This window comes from Cervus elaphus, chromosome 12 (genome assembly GCF_910594005.1).
Source record: "Cervus elaphus chromosome 12, mCerEla1.1, whole genome shotgun sequence".
Lineage (NCBI taxonomy): Eukaryota > Metazoa > Chordata > Mammalia > Artiodactyla > Cervidae > Cervus > Cervus elaphus.
Window position 1 is genome coordinate 76,994,767 of NC_057826.1, and position 19,087 is coordinate 77,013,853.

General features: G+C 40.4%; 4 gene segments (V, D, J or C); all 4 read left to right on the top strand.

Annotated features, from left to right (window-relative positions):
• The window catches only part of LOC122704631, a 284,386-nt gene that overhangs the window by 202,250 nt on the left and 63,049 nt on the right, over window positions 1–19,087 (top strand).
• Window positions 6,287–6,872, top strand: LOC122705804. The segment is given in 2 exon segments: window positions 6,287–6,414; window positions 6,538–6,872. Coding segments are annotated over 2 exon segments (381 nt in total).
• On the top strand, window positions 10,541–11,252 carry LOC122705805. The segment is given in 2 exon segments: window positions 10,541–10,659; window positions 10,855–11,252. Coding segments are annotated over 2 exon segments (450 nt in total).
• LOC122705806 lies at window positions 18,470–19,062 on the top strand. The segment is given in 2 exon segments: window positions 18,470–18,518; window positions 18,695–19,062. Coding segments are annotated over 2 exon segments (417 nt in total).

Genomic DNA, 19,087 nt, shown 5'->3' on the forward strand with positions numbered 1-19,087 from the left:
AACTGTTGCTTCCTGACCTGCAAACAGATTTCTCAAGAGGTGGGTCAGGTGGTCTGGTATTCCCATCTCTTTAAGAATTTTCCACAGATCAATTTGTTCAATAAATATTTATTGTATTTATATTATATTACCAACATTACTTGGAATGAGGAAGGTGGTGAAATCTCTCTGTGGTAGTCCTCTTTTTGAATATCTGTTTGAATACAGTTTTATACCATTTAATGAATAAATTTATTTTAGATTTATTAATGGAATCAATGTACTCTCATTTACTTTCCAAAATGTTTAATATGTCACAAACTTTATGCTAATACTCATTCTGCATTATTAACACCTCTAGCATGAAATAGCTCAATTTCTATAATATAGTTTAACTGCCTCCCATCAATCTTATTCACAAAGTGATTAATAATTAGCTGCTCTTAGAAGGACATTGTGAAGGAGAAGAGTATGAATTGTCTTCTTTCTCTGCTTTTGCCCTTTGCTGTACCACTCTTCAAAAAGCATTTTTACCATCATGTGACTGATTTTGTACCTCTCTAGGCCCTCCTTTTCAATCAGTGTTAACACAGTCCAAAATACTCCTTGTCTCCAATTTCCTCCTACCTCTAACCTCATTTTCTCAGTGCCTTAAAATCTGAATGGTAATGGATGATTGATAAGTGGTCTTGTATTATGACTCCCTCTTATATTTGCATTTGGAAGCAGATGTGTAAAGTAGAATTCTTAAAATACTCCCTTAAATTTTTTAAATTAAATTTTTATCATTTTGACATTCATTTTTACTATTTTAACTATTTTAAGTGTTCAGTACAGTGATACTAAATACATTTGCCTTGTTGTTCAGCAAGCACCATCCATCTCTAGTACTCTTTGCATCTTGAAAAATTGAAAATTTATACTCATTAAAGACAAACTCCTCAGGACTTCCCTAGTAGTCCAGTGATTAAGACTCCATGCTTACAATGCAGGGGACACAGGTTTGATCCCTGGTCAAGGAACTGATATTCCCCATGCCTCAACGTGCAGACAAAAATGTAAATTAAAAAAAAAAAAAGACTAACTCCTCATTCCCTTGTCCCTCCAACCCATGGCCACTACTGTTCTACTTTCTCTTTCTATGAGTTTGACTACTTTAGATAACTCATATAAGTCAAATTACAAAATATTGTTCATTTTGTGACATTTCTTTGATTATAATGTCCTCAAATTTCATCCATGTTGTAGATTTTTTTTATACCTTTCTAAAGGTGAATAATATTCCATTGTACACATACACTATTTTTTGTCTACTCATTCATCTGTTGATGAACATTTGGGTTCCTTCCATCTTTTGGTAGAAACATGGATATATGAATATCTCAGTATTTGGAGTATATATCCAAATTCTTTCAAGTGTTTTGAATATAATATTATCAGAAGTAGAATTGCTGGATCACATGGCAGTACAGTTTTTAAATTTTTGAGAAACATTTATCCTGGTTAGTCTGAAAAACTATGCTCTAGACTACTTTATCACATGCCAATTTAAAGGGAAAGAGAAATAGTGACCAGTAGTCATGAACGAGGTTTCAGGATTCTAGTGGTTTACAGAAACCTAGAAGAGTTTGGTGCACTGGTATGGAGCATCGCTCCTCGGGTGCCTAGTAAGTAGGAGTCTGAAGGGGATGGTCAAAGCACTACCTGGTGGTCATCTCCTGAATTGCAGCTTGAATTTTTTTTTTTTTTTTTTTAATTTTATGTTATATTGGAGTATAGCTGATTAACAATGTTGTGATAGTTTCAGGGGGACAGCAAAGGAATTCAGCCATACAGGTACTTGTATCCATTCTCCCCCAAGCTCCCATCCCATCCAAGGTGCCACGTATCATTAGGCAGAGTTTCCTGTGCTAGACATAGGTCCTTGTTGGTTATCCATTTTAAATAGAGCAGTGTGTACATGTCCATCCCAAACTCCCTATCGATCTCTCCCCCCCATCCTTCCCCTTTGGCAACCATGAGTTCGTTCTCTATGTCTGTGAGTCTGTTTCTGTTTTGTAAACAAGTTCATGAGTATTCTTCATGTTTCTTTCCTCTTTTGGCTAAAGGGCCAAATCTATAATTATTTAATTAGTCCAATTTGAATAAGTAAAGAACATATTAAAAGACTGTCTTAAAATATTTCAAAGATTTGAGTAGTAATTTTGCTGCCCTTTCTCTCTCAAAGTTTCTCTGAAAATAATCTATAGGGGAAAAAAGGAAACAGATTTTTGCTATTAGACAGGTCTGTGTTCAAAACTATTAACTCTAAAATTAAGTTTCCAGATAGCTTTGTTTTACTATTTGTAAGACGATTTATTAGTAATGTATCCACAGAGATTAACAAGTCATAGAAGATTAATGACAGTAACCTCTATAGCTACAGAAAAACCATTGGACAAAACTCAGTATCTATTCTTGATTAAGAACTCCCAGCAAATTAATTAAGACTTAAGGGAATTCATTAAGTTAATAAAGGTTCTCTACAACAAATCTACATCAAATACACTTGATAGCAAAAGACTGAATGCTTTCCTTCAAATTTCAGGACTAAGGGAAGAATTTTGACTCTTACCTTTTGTATTGAATATTGTACTATGGGTCCTATAGTTGTCCTATTGAATATTGTACTATAGCCAGTGCAATAAAGCAGGAGAAAGAAACAAAAATCATACATTTTAGAAAAGAATAAGTGAATCTATCTTTAGTCACAGACAGCATAATTATCTGAGCATCAAATCCAAGGGAATTAACAAAAAAGCTACTAGAAAAAAGAAGAAAGTTAAACAAAGTCAAATATATACCTAACATAGGCTCCAGTCATTCTACTCCCAGATATTGACACAAGAGAAATGAAAGTAAAACTATAAAAAATCTTATTCACACATGTTCATAGCAGCTTTGTTTGTAACAGCCACAAACTAGGACTAACCTAAATGTCCATCAGTAAGTGAATAGATAAACATATCTATAGATAAATCACATCTATATGATGGAATACTACTCAGCAATACAAAGGAATAAAACATGATTATAATAACCATGGAATATATATAATTATGCTGAATGAAAGAACCTATCAAAGGCACATATCATACTATTTATTTGAAATTACTGAATATGCAAACTATGAGAGAAATGTTGCTTGAAAATGGGAGTAAAAAGTGAAGAGAGGGCTGAAAGGACTAAAAAGAGACAAGAGGAAACTTTTGGGGTGATGCATTATTCATTATCTTGATTGTGGAGATGGCTTCACGAGTATATACATATGTCAATCTTATTAAGTTAAGGAGGTGCAATTTATTTTAAAGAGAACTATGTATTAATAAAGCCATTAAAATCCAAATATAGCAAATACTTTTCTTCAGTGTTGTACAAGTCTTCTTTTATGACCCCGAAATGCAAAAATACTTCTCCTATATGTACTCATTAGCCTTAAACTATGTTTTTTGAAAATAGAGATAACAACTATCTGTCTCCATGTGCTATACATTTATTTTCAGTCCTACACCATTACAACCTATTTTGCATCCTTTCTATACACCAGAATTGCCAGCGGATTCTTTACCATCTGAGCCACCAGGGAAACCCACCTACCAGAGAAGGAGTTTGTAACTGATTTTCCAGAATTTTTTTCTGGTGTATTTTTGAGGCAGTTTCTTACTATGTGATTTGGAAGGTGGAGAAGAATGGAAAGGATATGTGAATCCAAGCAGTATCTGAGCCTGGTTTTTTAAATTTAAATCTGGATTTAGGAAATGATTCATGTGCTGACTCTGGACTCATGAAATTCCTTGATGTGAATCTGAGAAGAGTGAACTCCCAGAAACAGAATGGGCTAAGCTTCCATCTGTGTGTTTAGGGATCTATGGTTACAGGGCTTTACAGAAGATGAATGCCTATTAGAACTTCATCTTGATACTCCTCAGAGGTTTTGTTTTATAAAATGAACGGTCATAAAGAGAGAGCTAAAGAAGTGCTTGTTTTTGCTGCTGCACTAAGTTACTTTAGTCGTGTCCGACTCTTCAAGACCCCGGAGATGGCAGCCCACCAGGCTCCCCCGTCCCTGGGATTCTCCAGGCAAGAACACTGGAGTGGGTTGCCATTTCCTTCTCCAATGTATGAAAGTGAAAAGTGAAAGTGAAGTCACTCAGTCGTGTCTGACTCATCGAGACCCCATGGACTGTAGCCCACCAGGCTCCTCCGTCCATGGGATCCTCCAGGCAAGAGTACTGGAGTGGGTTGCCATTGCCTTCACTCAAGAAGAGAAGTTTTGAGTATGTACGTAGTCCTGGGAACATCCTGTTGCTCACTGATCTTTGACAACTACCTTGATCTAGGACATCTGTCCCAAATGAAAACTTGTAAACCAACATCAGACTAGCTGCAACCCAACTTCTTTTTTTTTTTTTAATTTATTTTTATTAGTTGGAGGCTAATTACTTTACAATATTGTAGTGGTTTTTGCCATACATTGACATGAATCAGCCATGGATTTACATGTGTTCCCCATCCCGATCCCCCCTCCCGCCTCCCTCCCCATCCCATCCCTCTGGATCTTCCCAGTGCACCAGCCCTGAGCACTTGTCTCATGCATCCAACCTGCGACCCAACTTCTTGAGGAGCTTTCAAAAATTACAGGTTCATGGGTCTCAACTCTGGATAATGTGATTCATGAAGTTATTGGTGGGCCCAGAATCTGTAATTTTAAGTCATTCACTCATTAATTCTACTTTCAGCTGTCATGTGAATATTGGCTGAGAGGTCTTTAACAATTTCAAAAGCTGGGAAAGAGTGACCTAACTCATGCTCTGAGCTTTTGACACAAATCCACATCTTCAGGGTTTCAAACACTGGGGGAAAATTATTTTGTTAAAGCTTGGCAACAAAATGTGGCAGATAGAATAGAAAGTATCTTTGAGGCTAGATATCAACTAAGAATATACAATGGGATTAGTACTTGTCTGATATACATAGGCCAACCCTTTTATCTTAGAGTCAAGGAAGAAGTAGGAAAATAAGATATTGCTCTTAGATAATTCTACAAGGATTTGATAATTTCAATTATGATATATCTTTTGTTTTCACATTTTAATGATTCTGAAATTCAGGATTATTTGACTATTGATGAGACACTGTGACTTTTTTCCTTGAAAAAAATTTTATTAGAAAGATATCATTTCTTACAAATGATATTATTTTAGGACTGAGAAAATATTTTATTTCAAGCAGCAGTGATTTCACAATCAAAGACCCTTTATTCATTACTTTTTTTTGGTATAGTAAATATTCAGTGAGCATGTAATAAACATCAGTCAGGGCTTCCCTGGTGACTCAGTGGTAAAGAATCTACCTGCCAGTGCAGGAGACTCAGGTTCGATTCCATCCCCTGGGGAAGAAAATGGCAACTCACTTCAGCATTCTTGACTGGGAAATCCCACAGACAAAGGAGTCTAGCAGGCTACAGTCCTTAGGGTTGCAAAAGAGTCAGACATGACTGATTCAGTGACTAAACAACAAATAGTTGTCAGTCGCTCTTCTATAAATTGGGGCACAATGCTGAAAAACAGAGATTCACTCAGTAATGACCTGCTTCTTATTACTTCCTCTGTAAACAGCCACAAACTCTTCTGACAGTCAGTGGATTATAGGTTGGCCCACAATGGATACCAGAGAAGGCAATGGCAACCTACTCCAGTACTCTTGCCTGGAAAATCCCATGGACCGAGGAGCCTGGTGGGCTGCAGTCCATGGAGTTGGGCATGACTGAGGGATTTCACTTTCACTTTTTATGCATGTTTCATGCATTTGAGAAGGAAAGTTTCATGCATTGGAGAAGGAAATGGCAACACACTCCAGTACTCTTACCTGGAAAATCCCATGGATGGAGGAGCCTGGCAGGCTATAGTCCATGGGGTTGCAAAGAGCTGGACACGACTGAGCGACTTCACTTTCTTTCCAGTATACATGCATCAAGCTGCCTGGTGGCTCAGAGGGTAAAACGTCTGTCTGCAATGCGGAAGACCTGTGTTCGATCCCTGGGTCAGGAAGATCCCCTGGAGAAGGAAATGGCAACCAACTCCAGTGTTCTTGCCTGGGGAATCCCATAGACAGAGGAGGCTGGCAGGCTATAGTTCACAGGGTCGCAAAGAGTTGGACACGACTTCACTTTCACTTTCACTTTATTTCATACATGCATCGCATTTTTTTCCCTGTCCACCAGAGGGTGCAGTTTCCTAACGCAGACACATTTCCTGTGAGTCTAAACTTCACTGAAACTAAACCTCACTGTGACTTCAACATTTCTTCATGTTAAGAGTCAAGAACGTTCTTCAGGAGACACTCTAGAGATGATCTCTTCTCCAGGATTAGTGGCTGTGATACTCTTCCTGCTGGGTAAGCAAAGCGCCTGTAAAAATTTGGATCCGTTCTTCTGTTATGTCAACAGAAACTTTAAGCGTGATTTTATCCCAGAGTTTTATGCCCAAGATCACAGAGAACTCTCTTGTTTTCCCCTAGGACAAACCCGTGGAGACTCAGTAAGCCAGACGGACGGCCAAGTGACCCTTTTGCAAGGGGCTACCTTGACTGTGAACTGTACTTATTCAGCCACTGGGTACCCCACTCTTTTCTGGTATGTCCAGTATCCTGGAGAAGGTCCAGAACTCCTCCTGAAAGCCACGAAGGTCAACAACAAGAGAACCAACAAAGGTTTTGAAGCCACATACAATGCAAAAACCACCTCCTTCCACCTGGAGAAAGCCTCGGCCCAGGAGTCAGACTCGGCTGTGTACTACTGCGCTCTGGGTGACACAGTGACGGAAACTGCAGGGGGAGCTGAGCACAAACTCTGAGCAGCAGCGGGGCCTGGATGCACTGTGGTTCCCACAGAGCCTGTGGTTGTTTGTCTCTTAGTCTCTGGTTGACACTAAAAACGTACAAATGGTTAAAGCATAAGAGTAAGAAGAGAATATTCCCCATACCCAGCTCTTTACTAGTGAAACTGAAAACTCTCTGACACCAAGAGTTCCTTTTCCAGGGTAAAAGTAATTTCAAGGTAAAACCACATAAGCAAAGAAGTGGTGTTTTGCATATTCTTGCAAAGTCCTGCTTCCACAAGTTGTTCCAAGTCACCCAGGTGGGTATTGCTATGCCTCACTATACTTTCAAAGAACCAAAGTGTGCCAGATGAGGTGTGGTCTGCACAATGTCTTCCTGACAGAGCAGGGCATGAGAGGTGATAGGAGAGCCACAGCCTCCAGAAATTATCATTCTTAATAGAGAAAGAAGGGATGAAAGGAGGAGGAACAGAATCTCATACATAATGAAACAGTGGAAAGAGAGGAAAGGATTTTATTCACATTTATCTCTTTATCCCCCTGGAAGTCTAAGAAATTAGAAAGGGTATACGCTTGAAAATACAGAGAGAACAGAAAAGGAGTTAGCAGCGCAGAGTGCTATCAACAGATTTCAGAGGATGAGAAGTGTAAGGAAGAACGAAGACTCGTCTCGTAGAATAGTTGAAGAAGGAACCTAGACCTCGTGTGAGACGCATCAGAATGTGTCCTGAGCACCTGTGCAAAGGTTAAGAAAACACGGCTCCAATCATCATTGAATAATTGGGAAAGATGGTGTTGCCCCAATAAGTGCACATGTGTGAGTGTTGAGGGTTTTGGGGAGCACTAAAACAGGAGGCCCGAGTGAGGTCATTTGTAAGCAAAGAATAGCCGTGCTCTCCACAATTCTTTATGACAAGCAATGATGACTTTCTATACAGCATACAGAGAAGGCAATGGCAACCCACTCCAGTCCTCTTACCTGGAGACCCCCATGGATGGAGGAGCCTGGTAGGCTACAGTCTATGGGGTTGCGAAGAGTCGGACATGCCTGAGCGACTTCAGTTTCATGCATTGGAGAAGGAAATGGCAACCCACTCCAGCATTCCTGCCTGGAGAATCCCAGGGATGGAGGAGCCTGGTAGGCCGCAGCCTATGGGGTCACACAGAGTTGGACACGACTGAAGTGACTTAGCAGCAGCAGCAGCAGCAGCAAACTCAGCATAAAAGTGAAAGTTAGTCTTTAATGAACTGAGAACAACACAAAAAATTCCCCCAGACTTTGTATGTGCCGTGCTGGGCTTCGTCACTTCAGCTGTGTCCTTCTCTTTGCAACCCCGTGGACTCCTCTGTCCATAGCTCCTCTGCCCCAGGCTCCTCAGTCCTTGGGATTCTCCAGGCACGAATACTGGAGTGGGTTGCCATTTCCTTCTCCAGGGGACCTTCCCAACTCAGGAATCAAACCCAGGTCAGGTAGATTCTTTACTGTATGAGCCACAGGGAAGACCAATAATATTGGAGAGGGTAGCCTGTCCCTTCTAGAGGGGAACTTTCCGACTGAGGAATCAAACGGGGGTCTTCTGCATTGCAGGGGGATTCTTTACCAGCTGAGCTACCCAAGGTTGTATACTATTAAACTTTTGACTTTTACTCATTGGTTAGCCTTTCTTTTCTTAAAAATGTTCTGTAAAAATTTTTCCCTTCTTCCCTGTAACCCCTTGCAAACACTGATCTTTTTACTGTCTCCATAGTTTTGTTTCGTCCAGAACATTATATAGTCGGGATCATATGGTGTGTGGCTTTCTCAGACTGGTTTCTTTCACTTGTGTATGTGTGTGCTCAGTTACTTCAGTCCTGTCTGACTCTTTGTGACCCTATGGACTGTAGCCATAACAATGGCTATGTAACACTTTTAAAGGTTACTTTCCATTTGCAGTTATTACAAAATATTGGCTATCTTCTCCATGTTATAACAATACATCCTTAAGCCTCTCTTATACCCAACTGTTTGGGTCTCCCACACCCACACCCCTCTACTGGCCCTGCCCCCGCTAAAAACCACCAGTTTGTTCTCTATATCTATGAGTCTGCTTTTATTGTTATATTCACTAGTTTATTGTGTTTGTTAGATTCTATACACAGATGATATCATACAGTATTTGTCTTTCTCTGACATATTTTACTTAGCATAATGCCCTCCAAGTCCATCCCTGTTGTTGCAAATGGCAAAATTTTGTTCTTTCTAATAAATTACCATATTTACAGCACAACTTCTATAAATAAGGATTTATTTTGAACTAAAGTAATGAAAAGAAAGCACAAAATGAAACATCAATTTTTTAAGGCATAAATTTCCATGAAATGGCATTTTAAGAGTAAGAGTTTATTTTTAGTCTCCATTCAATCTAGGCAGTGACTTTTTTTTTTTTTTCTGGCAACTTTCTTCATCAGAAAGCATGCAGTGAATGGGACTGGGGTTCTGTGATGCTGCAGTTGTTGGTCTGAAGGGGTCTTTGTTGATGGTTTCAGTCCACTAGGGGGCACTGTAGGCTTTACAAGACATGAAGACATTTTCTGATGATTCCAAAGATGGAACAGTTAAGAGAGGAGCCTAGAGAGCATGGGGAACAGTCAAATTAGAGACAGCAAAGGTGGGGAGAGGGGAACAGTGTTTGTGTGAAGTTCATCTCAGATTTCAGCTTTGTCATTCTATATAAGGTTTGGAAAGCTGTAGCGCTTACCTCTGTATATCCATGGTGAGGATGATTCTCTGAGCAGAGGTAGCGACATAGGGATACTACTGAGTTCTGAGAGCATGGAAGCTCAACAGAAAACACCTGCGTTACCTGTATTCATTTTTAAAATTGTTATGACTGAATTCCCTAAACCCACTGACCCAGAAATGATTCCAATACCCCAGACCTCCTACCTTTTCATATATTTCCTTGAGAGTAGAAAGAACAAGAATAAAAAGAGGAAAAAATAAGGAACAAAAATGGAAAGGAGAAAGACAACATTGAATTTGAGCAAAAAAGTGTGGCTCAAAGTGTGGCTCAGATCAGAATCAGCTGTGGGTCAACAGGGTGCCCAAGAGCTGGACAGTAGGAAGGGAGAGGTGGAAATTAAGGCAGATGAACATTATACGCATGTCCTGATTTTCAACAACGAAATTCTTATTGGAATCATTTTTGTGCAGAGGCTGACTATATATCTTGGCTTCTAAACGATTTCAAGAATTGTATTTACTTCTGCAATAAACAATGCATGTATCAGATAGTTTTCCTTGATGAGAATTTTCACATAACTGAATTATCAAAATCTCTGCCAAACTATGCAATTTGAAAAGTGGGTCATTCTTCCCTATAATTCCTAAAGGTTCTATGTAATCCATCATGACGCAATTCTTCTAGAAATATCATCTACTTTTCCTCACACACTATCCCACAATCTTCTCTTACATATAGTCTTTTAAGAAAAAAAAAATTCTTTATGACTATATACATCAGAAATATTGCTTTTACCTCTCTGAGTGTCCCCCCAAACCTCAATTTTGGAGAAATTGCTGACCTTACTGCAGTCTCACTAGGCCCCTGTGGGTGGAGTTTCCTGTTAAGTGAGCTGACACACCTCAGATGTGATTGGTACTCAGCGATTCTGGTGGAACACACTGGTAGTAAGAACATTTCTCTGGCCCCAGGACTCTATATCCTTCAGAGTAGGGGCAAAGGCACCTCAGTATCTGGGCAAGGGATCATGAAGAGACAATGGGGAGCCCTGCTGGGGCTTCTGTGGGTCCAGATTTGCTGTGAGTCGGGGTCATCCCAGAGAGGGGGCTGGGGAGAGTCCACAGCCGTCAGTGGGCGGGAAGGGGGAGAGCTGACTGGGGCTCCTAGCTGGTCCTTCATCCTCAGGTGCTTCCTGAGAGGGTTTCCTGGTCTGGAAACCCCATCCGCGACCCCTCAGTGACATCATATGTGTGTGTTTTTCTCTTTCCGAGCAGGGGTGAGAGGAGTGAAGGTGGAGCAGAGCCCTTCAGTCTTGAAGCTCCAGGAAGGAGCCAACTCTACTCTGAGGTGCAATTTTTCTGCCACAGTGAGCAGTGTGCACTGGTTCCAGCAGAATCCCAGAGGCAGCCTCACCACGCTGTTTTCCATAACTTCAGGGATGAAGCAGAAAGAAAGGCTGAGTTCCACAGTGAATTTTAAGGAACGGTATAGCACCCTACACATCGCAGCCTCCCAGCTGGAAGACGCAGCCACCTACCTCTGTGCGGTGGAGGCACAGTGCTCCCCGGTGATCTGCAGCCTGTGCCCAAACTGCAGCTGCCTCAGCCCCGCCCCTCCGCAGGGCTACACCATGCAAGTACCTTGTTACCTCTTTGGGTTTCCAGATTCATAGTTCAGCACTTTTTTCTTCCGAAGATCAGATCCTTTAGGACTGTCATTTCACTTTTTTTTTTTTTGCCCTTCTTATCCCAGAAATCTCCTGTGTATATAAAGCTCTAATATGGAGCCATTGTCATAACTGATGTAGATGCCAATATTCAATGTCCTGCTAAAAAAGTCTACTGCTCCTGACAGACAAAATATAAGCTATATATAAATTTCTCTGATGGAAAATGCTTGAAAAAATATATGGTGATCAACAAACAGAAAGAGATGACTCAATTTTTTGGTTAACTGCACGTGTGTGTTCCTTCAAAGTGAAAAGGGAATTAAATGTGTCTAATATTTTTAAAGTTTGTATTCAGAGTTTTGAGTCCTGGTAATCACAAATATAAGAAAAATAATTTTTTATGTGAAGACAAGGCAGAGACTGGAGCGCTGTGTCTGAAAGCCAAGGAGCACCAAACACTGAGGGCGGCTGCCACAGGCTGAGAGAAGGGCACGGGTCTACAGCGGCTCATCCACAGGTACCGACATTTGGGACTAACCAAGATGTCCTTCAGCAAGTGGATGGATAAGTAAATTGTGGTACATCCAAACAATGGAATATTATTCAGTGTTAAAAAGAAATGGGCTGTCAAGCCATAAAAATACAAAGGAAACTTAAATGCATAATACTAAGTGAAAGAAGTCAATCTAAAAGGCCGCCTACTATATGATTCCAACTATGTGACATTCTGGGAAAGGCAAAATTATAAAGAGAGTGAAAACCACTGATTGCAGGGATTGAGGGGAGTGGAGGGATGAATGGGCAGAGCACAAAGGATGTTTAGGAGTGAAACTACTCTCTGTGATACTATGATGATGAACACGTGCCACTGTACATTTGTGGAAACCCATAGAATGTACAACACCAAGAGTGAATCCTAGTAAACTATAGACTTTGGGCGATTATAATGTGTTAATATGGGCTCATCAGTTGTGAGAAATAGACCAGTCTCGTGTGGAAGTTGATAGCAAGAGAGGTTATGCAAGTGTGGGAGTGAGAGGTATATTGGAAACCTCTGCATCTTCTCTTTAATTTTTCTGTGAACCTAAAATGATCGAAAGTCTCAAAAAATTAGATTCAGATACATGAAACTAATTTGTATGAAGAGTTAAAGCATTTTAGAAAAATGGTGCCACTAGAAACGTTGAAAGTGAAAGTGTTAGTCGCTCCATCCTGTCCTACTCTATGCGAGCCCATGGACTACAGCCTGCCAGGCTCCTCGTTCCACGGAATTCTCTGGGCAAGAATACTGGAGTGGGTTGCCATTTCCTACTCCAAGGGATCTTCCCGACCCAGGGATCAGACCCAGGGATCGAACTCAGGTCTCCCGCATTGCAGGCAAGTTCTTTACCATCTGAGCCACCAGGGAAGCCACTAGAAACATTACTTAATGAGACTTTACCCTGCTTCTTGCAAAGAAGATTCCAAATTTTCATTTTGCACTGGTTCTAAAAATGACAGGTGATCCCCACCTACACTTGCACGGAGAGACAGAAGCCAGAAAGCAATTTGGTAGCTTTAGAAAGAGCCTCTTGCTTTACCTGTTGGCAACTCAGCGACTTCCTCCGGGTCCTCCAGTTGTGCAGATGTTTTTTCTTTTATTCCTACAAGATGAAGTAAGACTTACAGAATGAATCACCAGAAGAACATCTCCTTACCGATTCAGTCACAAAGCCCCTTTGACCTCACTGTCTGTGATGACGCTCACATTCAGTGAGCCCTGCCCCATTTTATGCCATTTTACTCTGGATTTATATTCTCCTTGATCTTATAGAAGAAACGAAATCACAGATAGGGATTCACTCCACGGACCCTACCTCTGCTTCAGAAGAAGACCTAGGGTTAATTAGTGGCAACCACAGCCCCCAAAGACTGCATGAAATGCACAAATGGTGTTGGGGTTCCAGAGTGCAAGGGGTCTCTCCCCACTCTCTCTCATCACTCTACATTGTATATGAGCAGGCCTCAATAAAGATTTGTTCTGCTAAATAGTATAAAAGAATTTAGAGCTAGATGAGCCCTTAGACAGGGTTTAGTTCACCTCATTTTACAAAACAGAAATTAGATCCAAGATGGCAGAATGAAAAATTATATAATTAAAAAATATATCAAATGAGCTAGCAGCAGAAAGTAGAGGATAAGCTGGATATCCTCACCTCCCCCTTAATGTTCTTTTCCTATCTCCTTATTCCAGACCCTTGTTGCTGAGCAAAGAAAAGCTGTCTAATGCAAACTGCAACATTAGATCTCTGCCATTTAGTAATTACATTTTAGGATACATTTCAACTGTTTCTACTGTCAATTCTCTGAGAAAGCAAGGGCCCACTGAAAACCAGGTTAGAGGAGACAGTCTGAGATAACAGGCAGTTGAAATGTCAGATGATCTTCTCTCTGTTACTCTGATCTTTGGCTTACAAGTTTCTTTTACAGAGTTTTCCTCCATAACAGGCAAATGAAAATGGTATATTGGCTGAACTTGATAGTTTCATATATATATATATATATTACATATATATATATATATATATGTTTGCTTGTTTGTTTAGGAGAGTGAATCATGGTGCTTTTATAATTTAAAAATTATATATCAGGCCCATCATTGAATAAAGAGCAACCGCATCTACCTCTTTTCAGCTTATAAACAGTCAAATTCTCTATCTCTATATTCTTACTGTGCATTAGAGTACTTCAATCTGAGACAAAATTTGTTTGACCTTTGCTGATTTTATGCATGTCCCTCGTAGGCACAGCCATGAAAAGGACATTTAACCAGAATTCAGTAGGTAGAGATGTGACCACCAGATGGGGGTGCACCTCTGCTGATCAGAATATGTGGAGGGCTCCTTTGAATGGATTCTGAATGGATAGGCTTAGGGCAGAAGCAGAGCCTTTTTCTTATTGGCTGAGTAGAAACCACTAGAGAAAAGAAGGGGACACTTGGTAACAGAAGCAGGTCTCCTGGCTGGAGACTGCAGGTCCACAATTGATCTTAAATGGGAAAAACAGTGAAGACACCCATTGGAGCTTTAATCACATTCTTATGGCTACAGCTGGACTGTGAGTTGAGGGTTTAAGGGAAACAGTAAAATAAATAAATTAATTAAAAAAAAAAAAAGAGAAACAGTGTATTAGTAGATATTTGTTAGACACCGAGACTGACTTTATTCAGGTTTCTTCTAGTTATTGTAGAAAAGGGAAAGTAAATTGTGGAACTTAATAATCTGACAACCTTCTCCTTTCTCTGACTTCTACTTTCTCCATAGGTGTCAGTCTTGGAAACGAGGTGGAGCAGAGTCCTTCTACCCTGAGTGTCCAGGAGGGAAACACCGCTGTTATCACCTGCACTTATACAGACACTGCTTCAGAGTATTTCCCTTGGTATAAGCAAGAACCTGGAAAAGGTCCCCAGCTCCTTGTAGCTATTCATTCAAATATGGGTGAAAAAAAAGACCAGAGACTGACTGTTTTCTTGAATAAGACCTCCAAACGTCTCTCCCTGCACATTGCAACCATCCAGCCTGGAGACTCAGCTGCCTACTTCTGTGCAGCAAGGACACAGCGCTGCCCAGGCAGCCGCTACCTGTACTCATACTTGTGACGGGCAGCCCCCTTCTCTGGTGCAACCTTCAAAGTAGCATTTGTCATATTGTTTGTCTGCAAGTGGAAACTGATGTGTTAGACAAGCATAGAATAAGAAGGTTAGGTTCAAGATGACCCAGAAAGTATGACACATTTGATGGATAATTGCTGCTTATTGATTTCTTGAAGGGAGTTAGCATTGTTTTGTTTCAAAATTGTAAGATTGCCTTTACATTTGCTACTCAGACTCCTTTTCTCTAAATAACCCCTTGGTATCAATTTATAATCCTTATCATGAATGGATTTTTTTTAATACTGTGTTTTGAAAACAACATTTATTATTTTTCTGATTATATATTGCATGCCAATTATAGGGAAATGTGTGATATCCAATAAATATGATATTGATAATTCTGCAATCACATAATATTGTGAATATTCAGCTTACCTTTTCAATAAATTATTGTTACAATAGGCTTATAATGTTTTTCACTTACTATTATATGTTGAATTGAGCATTCCCCATTCACATAGTTAATTATCAGTAGATGTTTGTTAAAGAAATAAGAAAGGGTGAATCCTGCAATGCAGGAGACTCTGGTTTGATTCCTGGGTTGGGAAGATCTGCTGGAGAAGGAGTAGGTTACCCACTCCAGTATTCTTGGGCTTCCCTTGTGACTCAGCTGGTAAAGAATCTGCCTGCAATGTGGGAGAGTTGGAATCAACCCCTGGGTTGAGAAGATTCCCTGGAGAAGGAAAAGGCTACCCACTCCAGTATTGTGGCCTGGAGAATTCCATGGGCTGTATAGGCCATGTGGTTACAAAGAATCAGGCACAATGAGCAACTTTCACTTTCATTTTAACAGGCATACATGATATGTGAACTGTGTTAAAAACCTCTAACTACCACTGTATGTATACTTTTTGTAATTTAATGTATCCAAAATAGATTCACAAGTTCAGATACTTAGTTAATTTTGTTTTTGCTAATGATTGGTTTAAAAAGGAGTTTAGAATAGTTATTGCATAGACAGCCTGGTATTGTTTCTTTTCAATATTTAAGATAAGATTATTTTAAAACACATTAATTCACATTTGGTATGAGAGTGTTAAAAAAATCTGCTCTGGACACGAAGGCATTTTGAACAGCAAAGGTACTATCAGGAGAACTTTTCACTGAGAAGGGTAACAAAGTTGAATAACCTGAGGGGAAATTAATGTTTTATATTAGTAAATTGATTGGTAGAAAAAGGTGGGTGCTTTAGGTTGGAGAACAATTTGTGCTATGTGTGGTACCATCAGATTTAATGGAGATGCCAGGGCAGGATCTGAAACTTCAATCAGTTTAGCTGAGGCTGTAATTACTTCTAGATAGGAAGGTAAGTTCTGTTCAACTTTAAGGGGTAGGCCCCTATAGGTAACAGCTCTCTGCTGTCTGTCATTGTTGACTGAAAAGATGCACAATGTGAGAGCTGTGAGCTAAGTTTTACTTGGGGCAAAATGAGGACTGCAGCCGGGGAGACCGAAGCTCAGAGAGCCCGGAGAGACTGCTCCAAAGAGGTAGTGGGGGAAGGTCAACATATAAGATTTTGGCAAAGGGGGAATTCAACACAATCAAGTGCTTACTTTATGAAAGATTTTCTGCTAGTCCCAAGGAGCTGATGTCACCATGAAAGGATTTAGTGTTTTTCTAGATATGAAGAGATGCAAGGATTGGGATCATGAAATCAGTTCCTGAAAATATCTAACTATGTAAAGACCTGTTTCACCAGTTTCCCGGGAGCACAGAGTGCCTCACTGTCCACCCTGCATTACCCTCAGAGGGTTTTGAAGGTCAGCAGCTACAGCAGTGCAGGGTTCAGTCTCTGTCGAGGTGGAAGACAAATGCCCTTGCTGTTCAGTTGCTGACAAATACTCTTGGCAAGTGCCAATTTGTAGTTGACACCATGTTGTTTAACCTTAGGCATGGCTTTCCTTTTACATTCCTACACAAATATTATAATCAGTAGTAGTTTCATGATCAACTGTCTTATGGAGGTCTCTTGTGGTATATTCCCTTAGAACTAGGTACACAGAATATAGAGGCTTTTTCTGGCTCTTTTGGGCTTCCCTGGTGGCTCAGATGATCAAGAACCTGCCTACAATGCAGGAGACCTGGGTTCAGTCCTGGGGTTGGAAATGATCCACTGGAGGAGGGAATGGCTACCCACTCCAGTATTCTTGCCTGGAGAATGCCATGGTCAGAGGAGCCTGGCAGGTCTGGGGTCACAGAGAGTTGGACCTGACTGAGAGGGTTCCAACTGAATTAATGGGAACAACATAAATTCAAAAGTTTGATAACCTGATGACCAATTATCTAGCATCTATTTGACCTCTCTGAACAGACCTGGGCTGTCAGAACAAATAGAGAAGAGAAAGGGACCACTGTGACAGGACTCCATGTCTGTGAGATTCATTCTAGCTTTCTGTAAAGGGGGATTATCTTTTCTCCTACTATTAGGTCCCAAGTTAGGTAACTGAGCAGATGTGGTGGTGAAGAATTATAGTGATTGCTATATTGATATGTAGGTTGAGAAAGCTGCAGTAATTAACACAAACGGATTTGTCTTCTTTTCATAAAGCAATTTATTTCTATCTTAAATGAAAAAAGCATATGTAGGTATGAGGATAAAAGATCACTACATCTTTTTTTTTTTTTTTTTTTTTAGGTAAACCTCTTTATTTCAACCATAGATAAGTGGAGAGATTTTCCTTTCACCTTGAAATTCAAAAAACTTACTGTGTTAAAAATGTTACTCTCTATTGTTTCATTTTGGGGAGATCCTGAGCATTTAAACCTGTTAATATATTCTCAGGTATTTAATAAATTTGGGGAGATTGATTTCATTGATTTTTGCTTTTTTATCATTCTTCTGGAATTTCTATTGTAAGTAGTTTTGATCTTCTTGGACACCTTTCAGATCTCTGAAGAATTATTACCACTATTATTCTTTATTGTTTTTCCTGACTCTGTGGGAGAAGGCGAGGGTGGGATGTTTCAAGAGAACAGCATTGAAACATGTATATTATCTAGGGTGAAACTGATCACTACATCTTATGTTGTTTCCATAATCCATTACATGCAGTATCTTGAAACAAGTCCCATCATAGATGCAACAGCTGAACACAGTAGTTAGTCAAATTATCACTCTTCCTTTCAATATCAAATTTGACTTGTGTTTATTTTCGGATGTAATTGGTATCAACTGAAAATGGGTTTGGGTGGACTCCGGGGGTTGGTGATGGACAGGGAAGCCGGGCGTGCTGTGGTTCATGGGGTCACAAAGAATTGGACCCAACTGAGTGACTGAACTGAACCGAACTGAACTGAAGAGCTGGTTAATACAAAAGGAAGTTTGGGGTGAGTGAGACACTCACCTGGTCCATAGAGATGTTGACATGAGCCACATCAACTTGCTACTCCAGGAAACCCCTGTTTCCTGTTGTGAGGCAGCAGCAGCACACACCCAGCAATCCTTCCCTCACCCTGTCAGGCTCATCTCACCTTGCAAAGTCTTGACACTGAAGAAGAAGATATTTTCCATCTAGCGGAGAGCTGAAACATGCTTCTCTCCAGCCTTCTGAAGGTGGTCGTGACTTCACTGTGTTTAGGTAAGGATGGTCCTGGTGGAACTGTACCTCCTCTGTTACCTAAGGACTGGAGGAACAAGCAGTCTTATGGGAACCCTGGGAAGAAGGGGTGGTAGTAGGGTCTAAGATAGGATTTCTTTATTCCACACCACTTATTCCTAAAGTTCTGATTCTTTTTTTTTTTTTTTTTTCTTTAGGATCCATTATTGCCCAGAAGGTAACTCAAGAACAACCACCACAAGTATTAGTGCAGGAGAAGGAAGCTGTGACCCTGGATTGCAAGTATGACACCAGGGAATCACAGTATAGTTTATTCTGGTACAAGCAGCCCAGCAGTGGGGGGATGATTCTCCTTATTCGTCAGGATTCTCATAACCAGCAAAATGCCACAGAAGGTCGCTACTCATTGAATTTCCAGAAAGCAAGAAAATCTATCACACTTGTCATCTCAGCTTCACAGCTGGAGGACTCTGCAGTGTATTTCTGTGCGCTGAGAGAGCCCACAGTGAGACGTGTGGAGGAGGGACCTGCACCAAAACTCAGGGCCCTGCTCCACCTGCTGTAGGGACCAGGGCAGGGAGTTGCCAGCA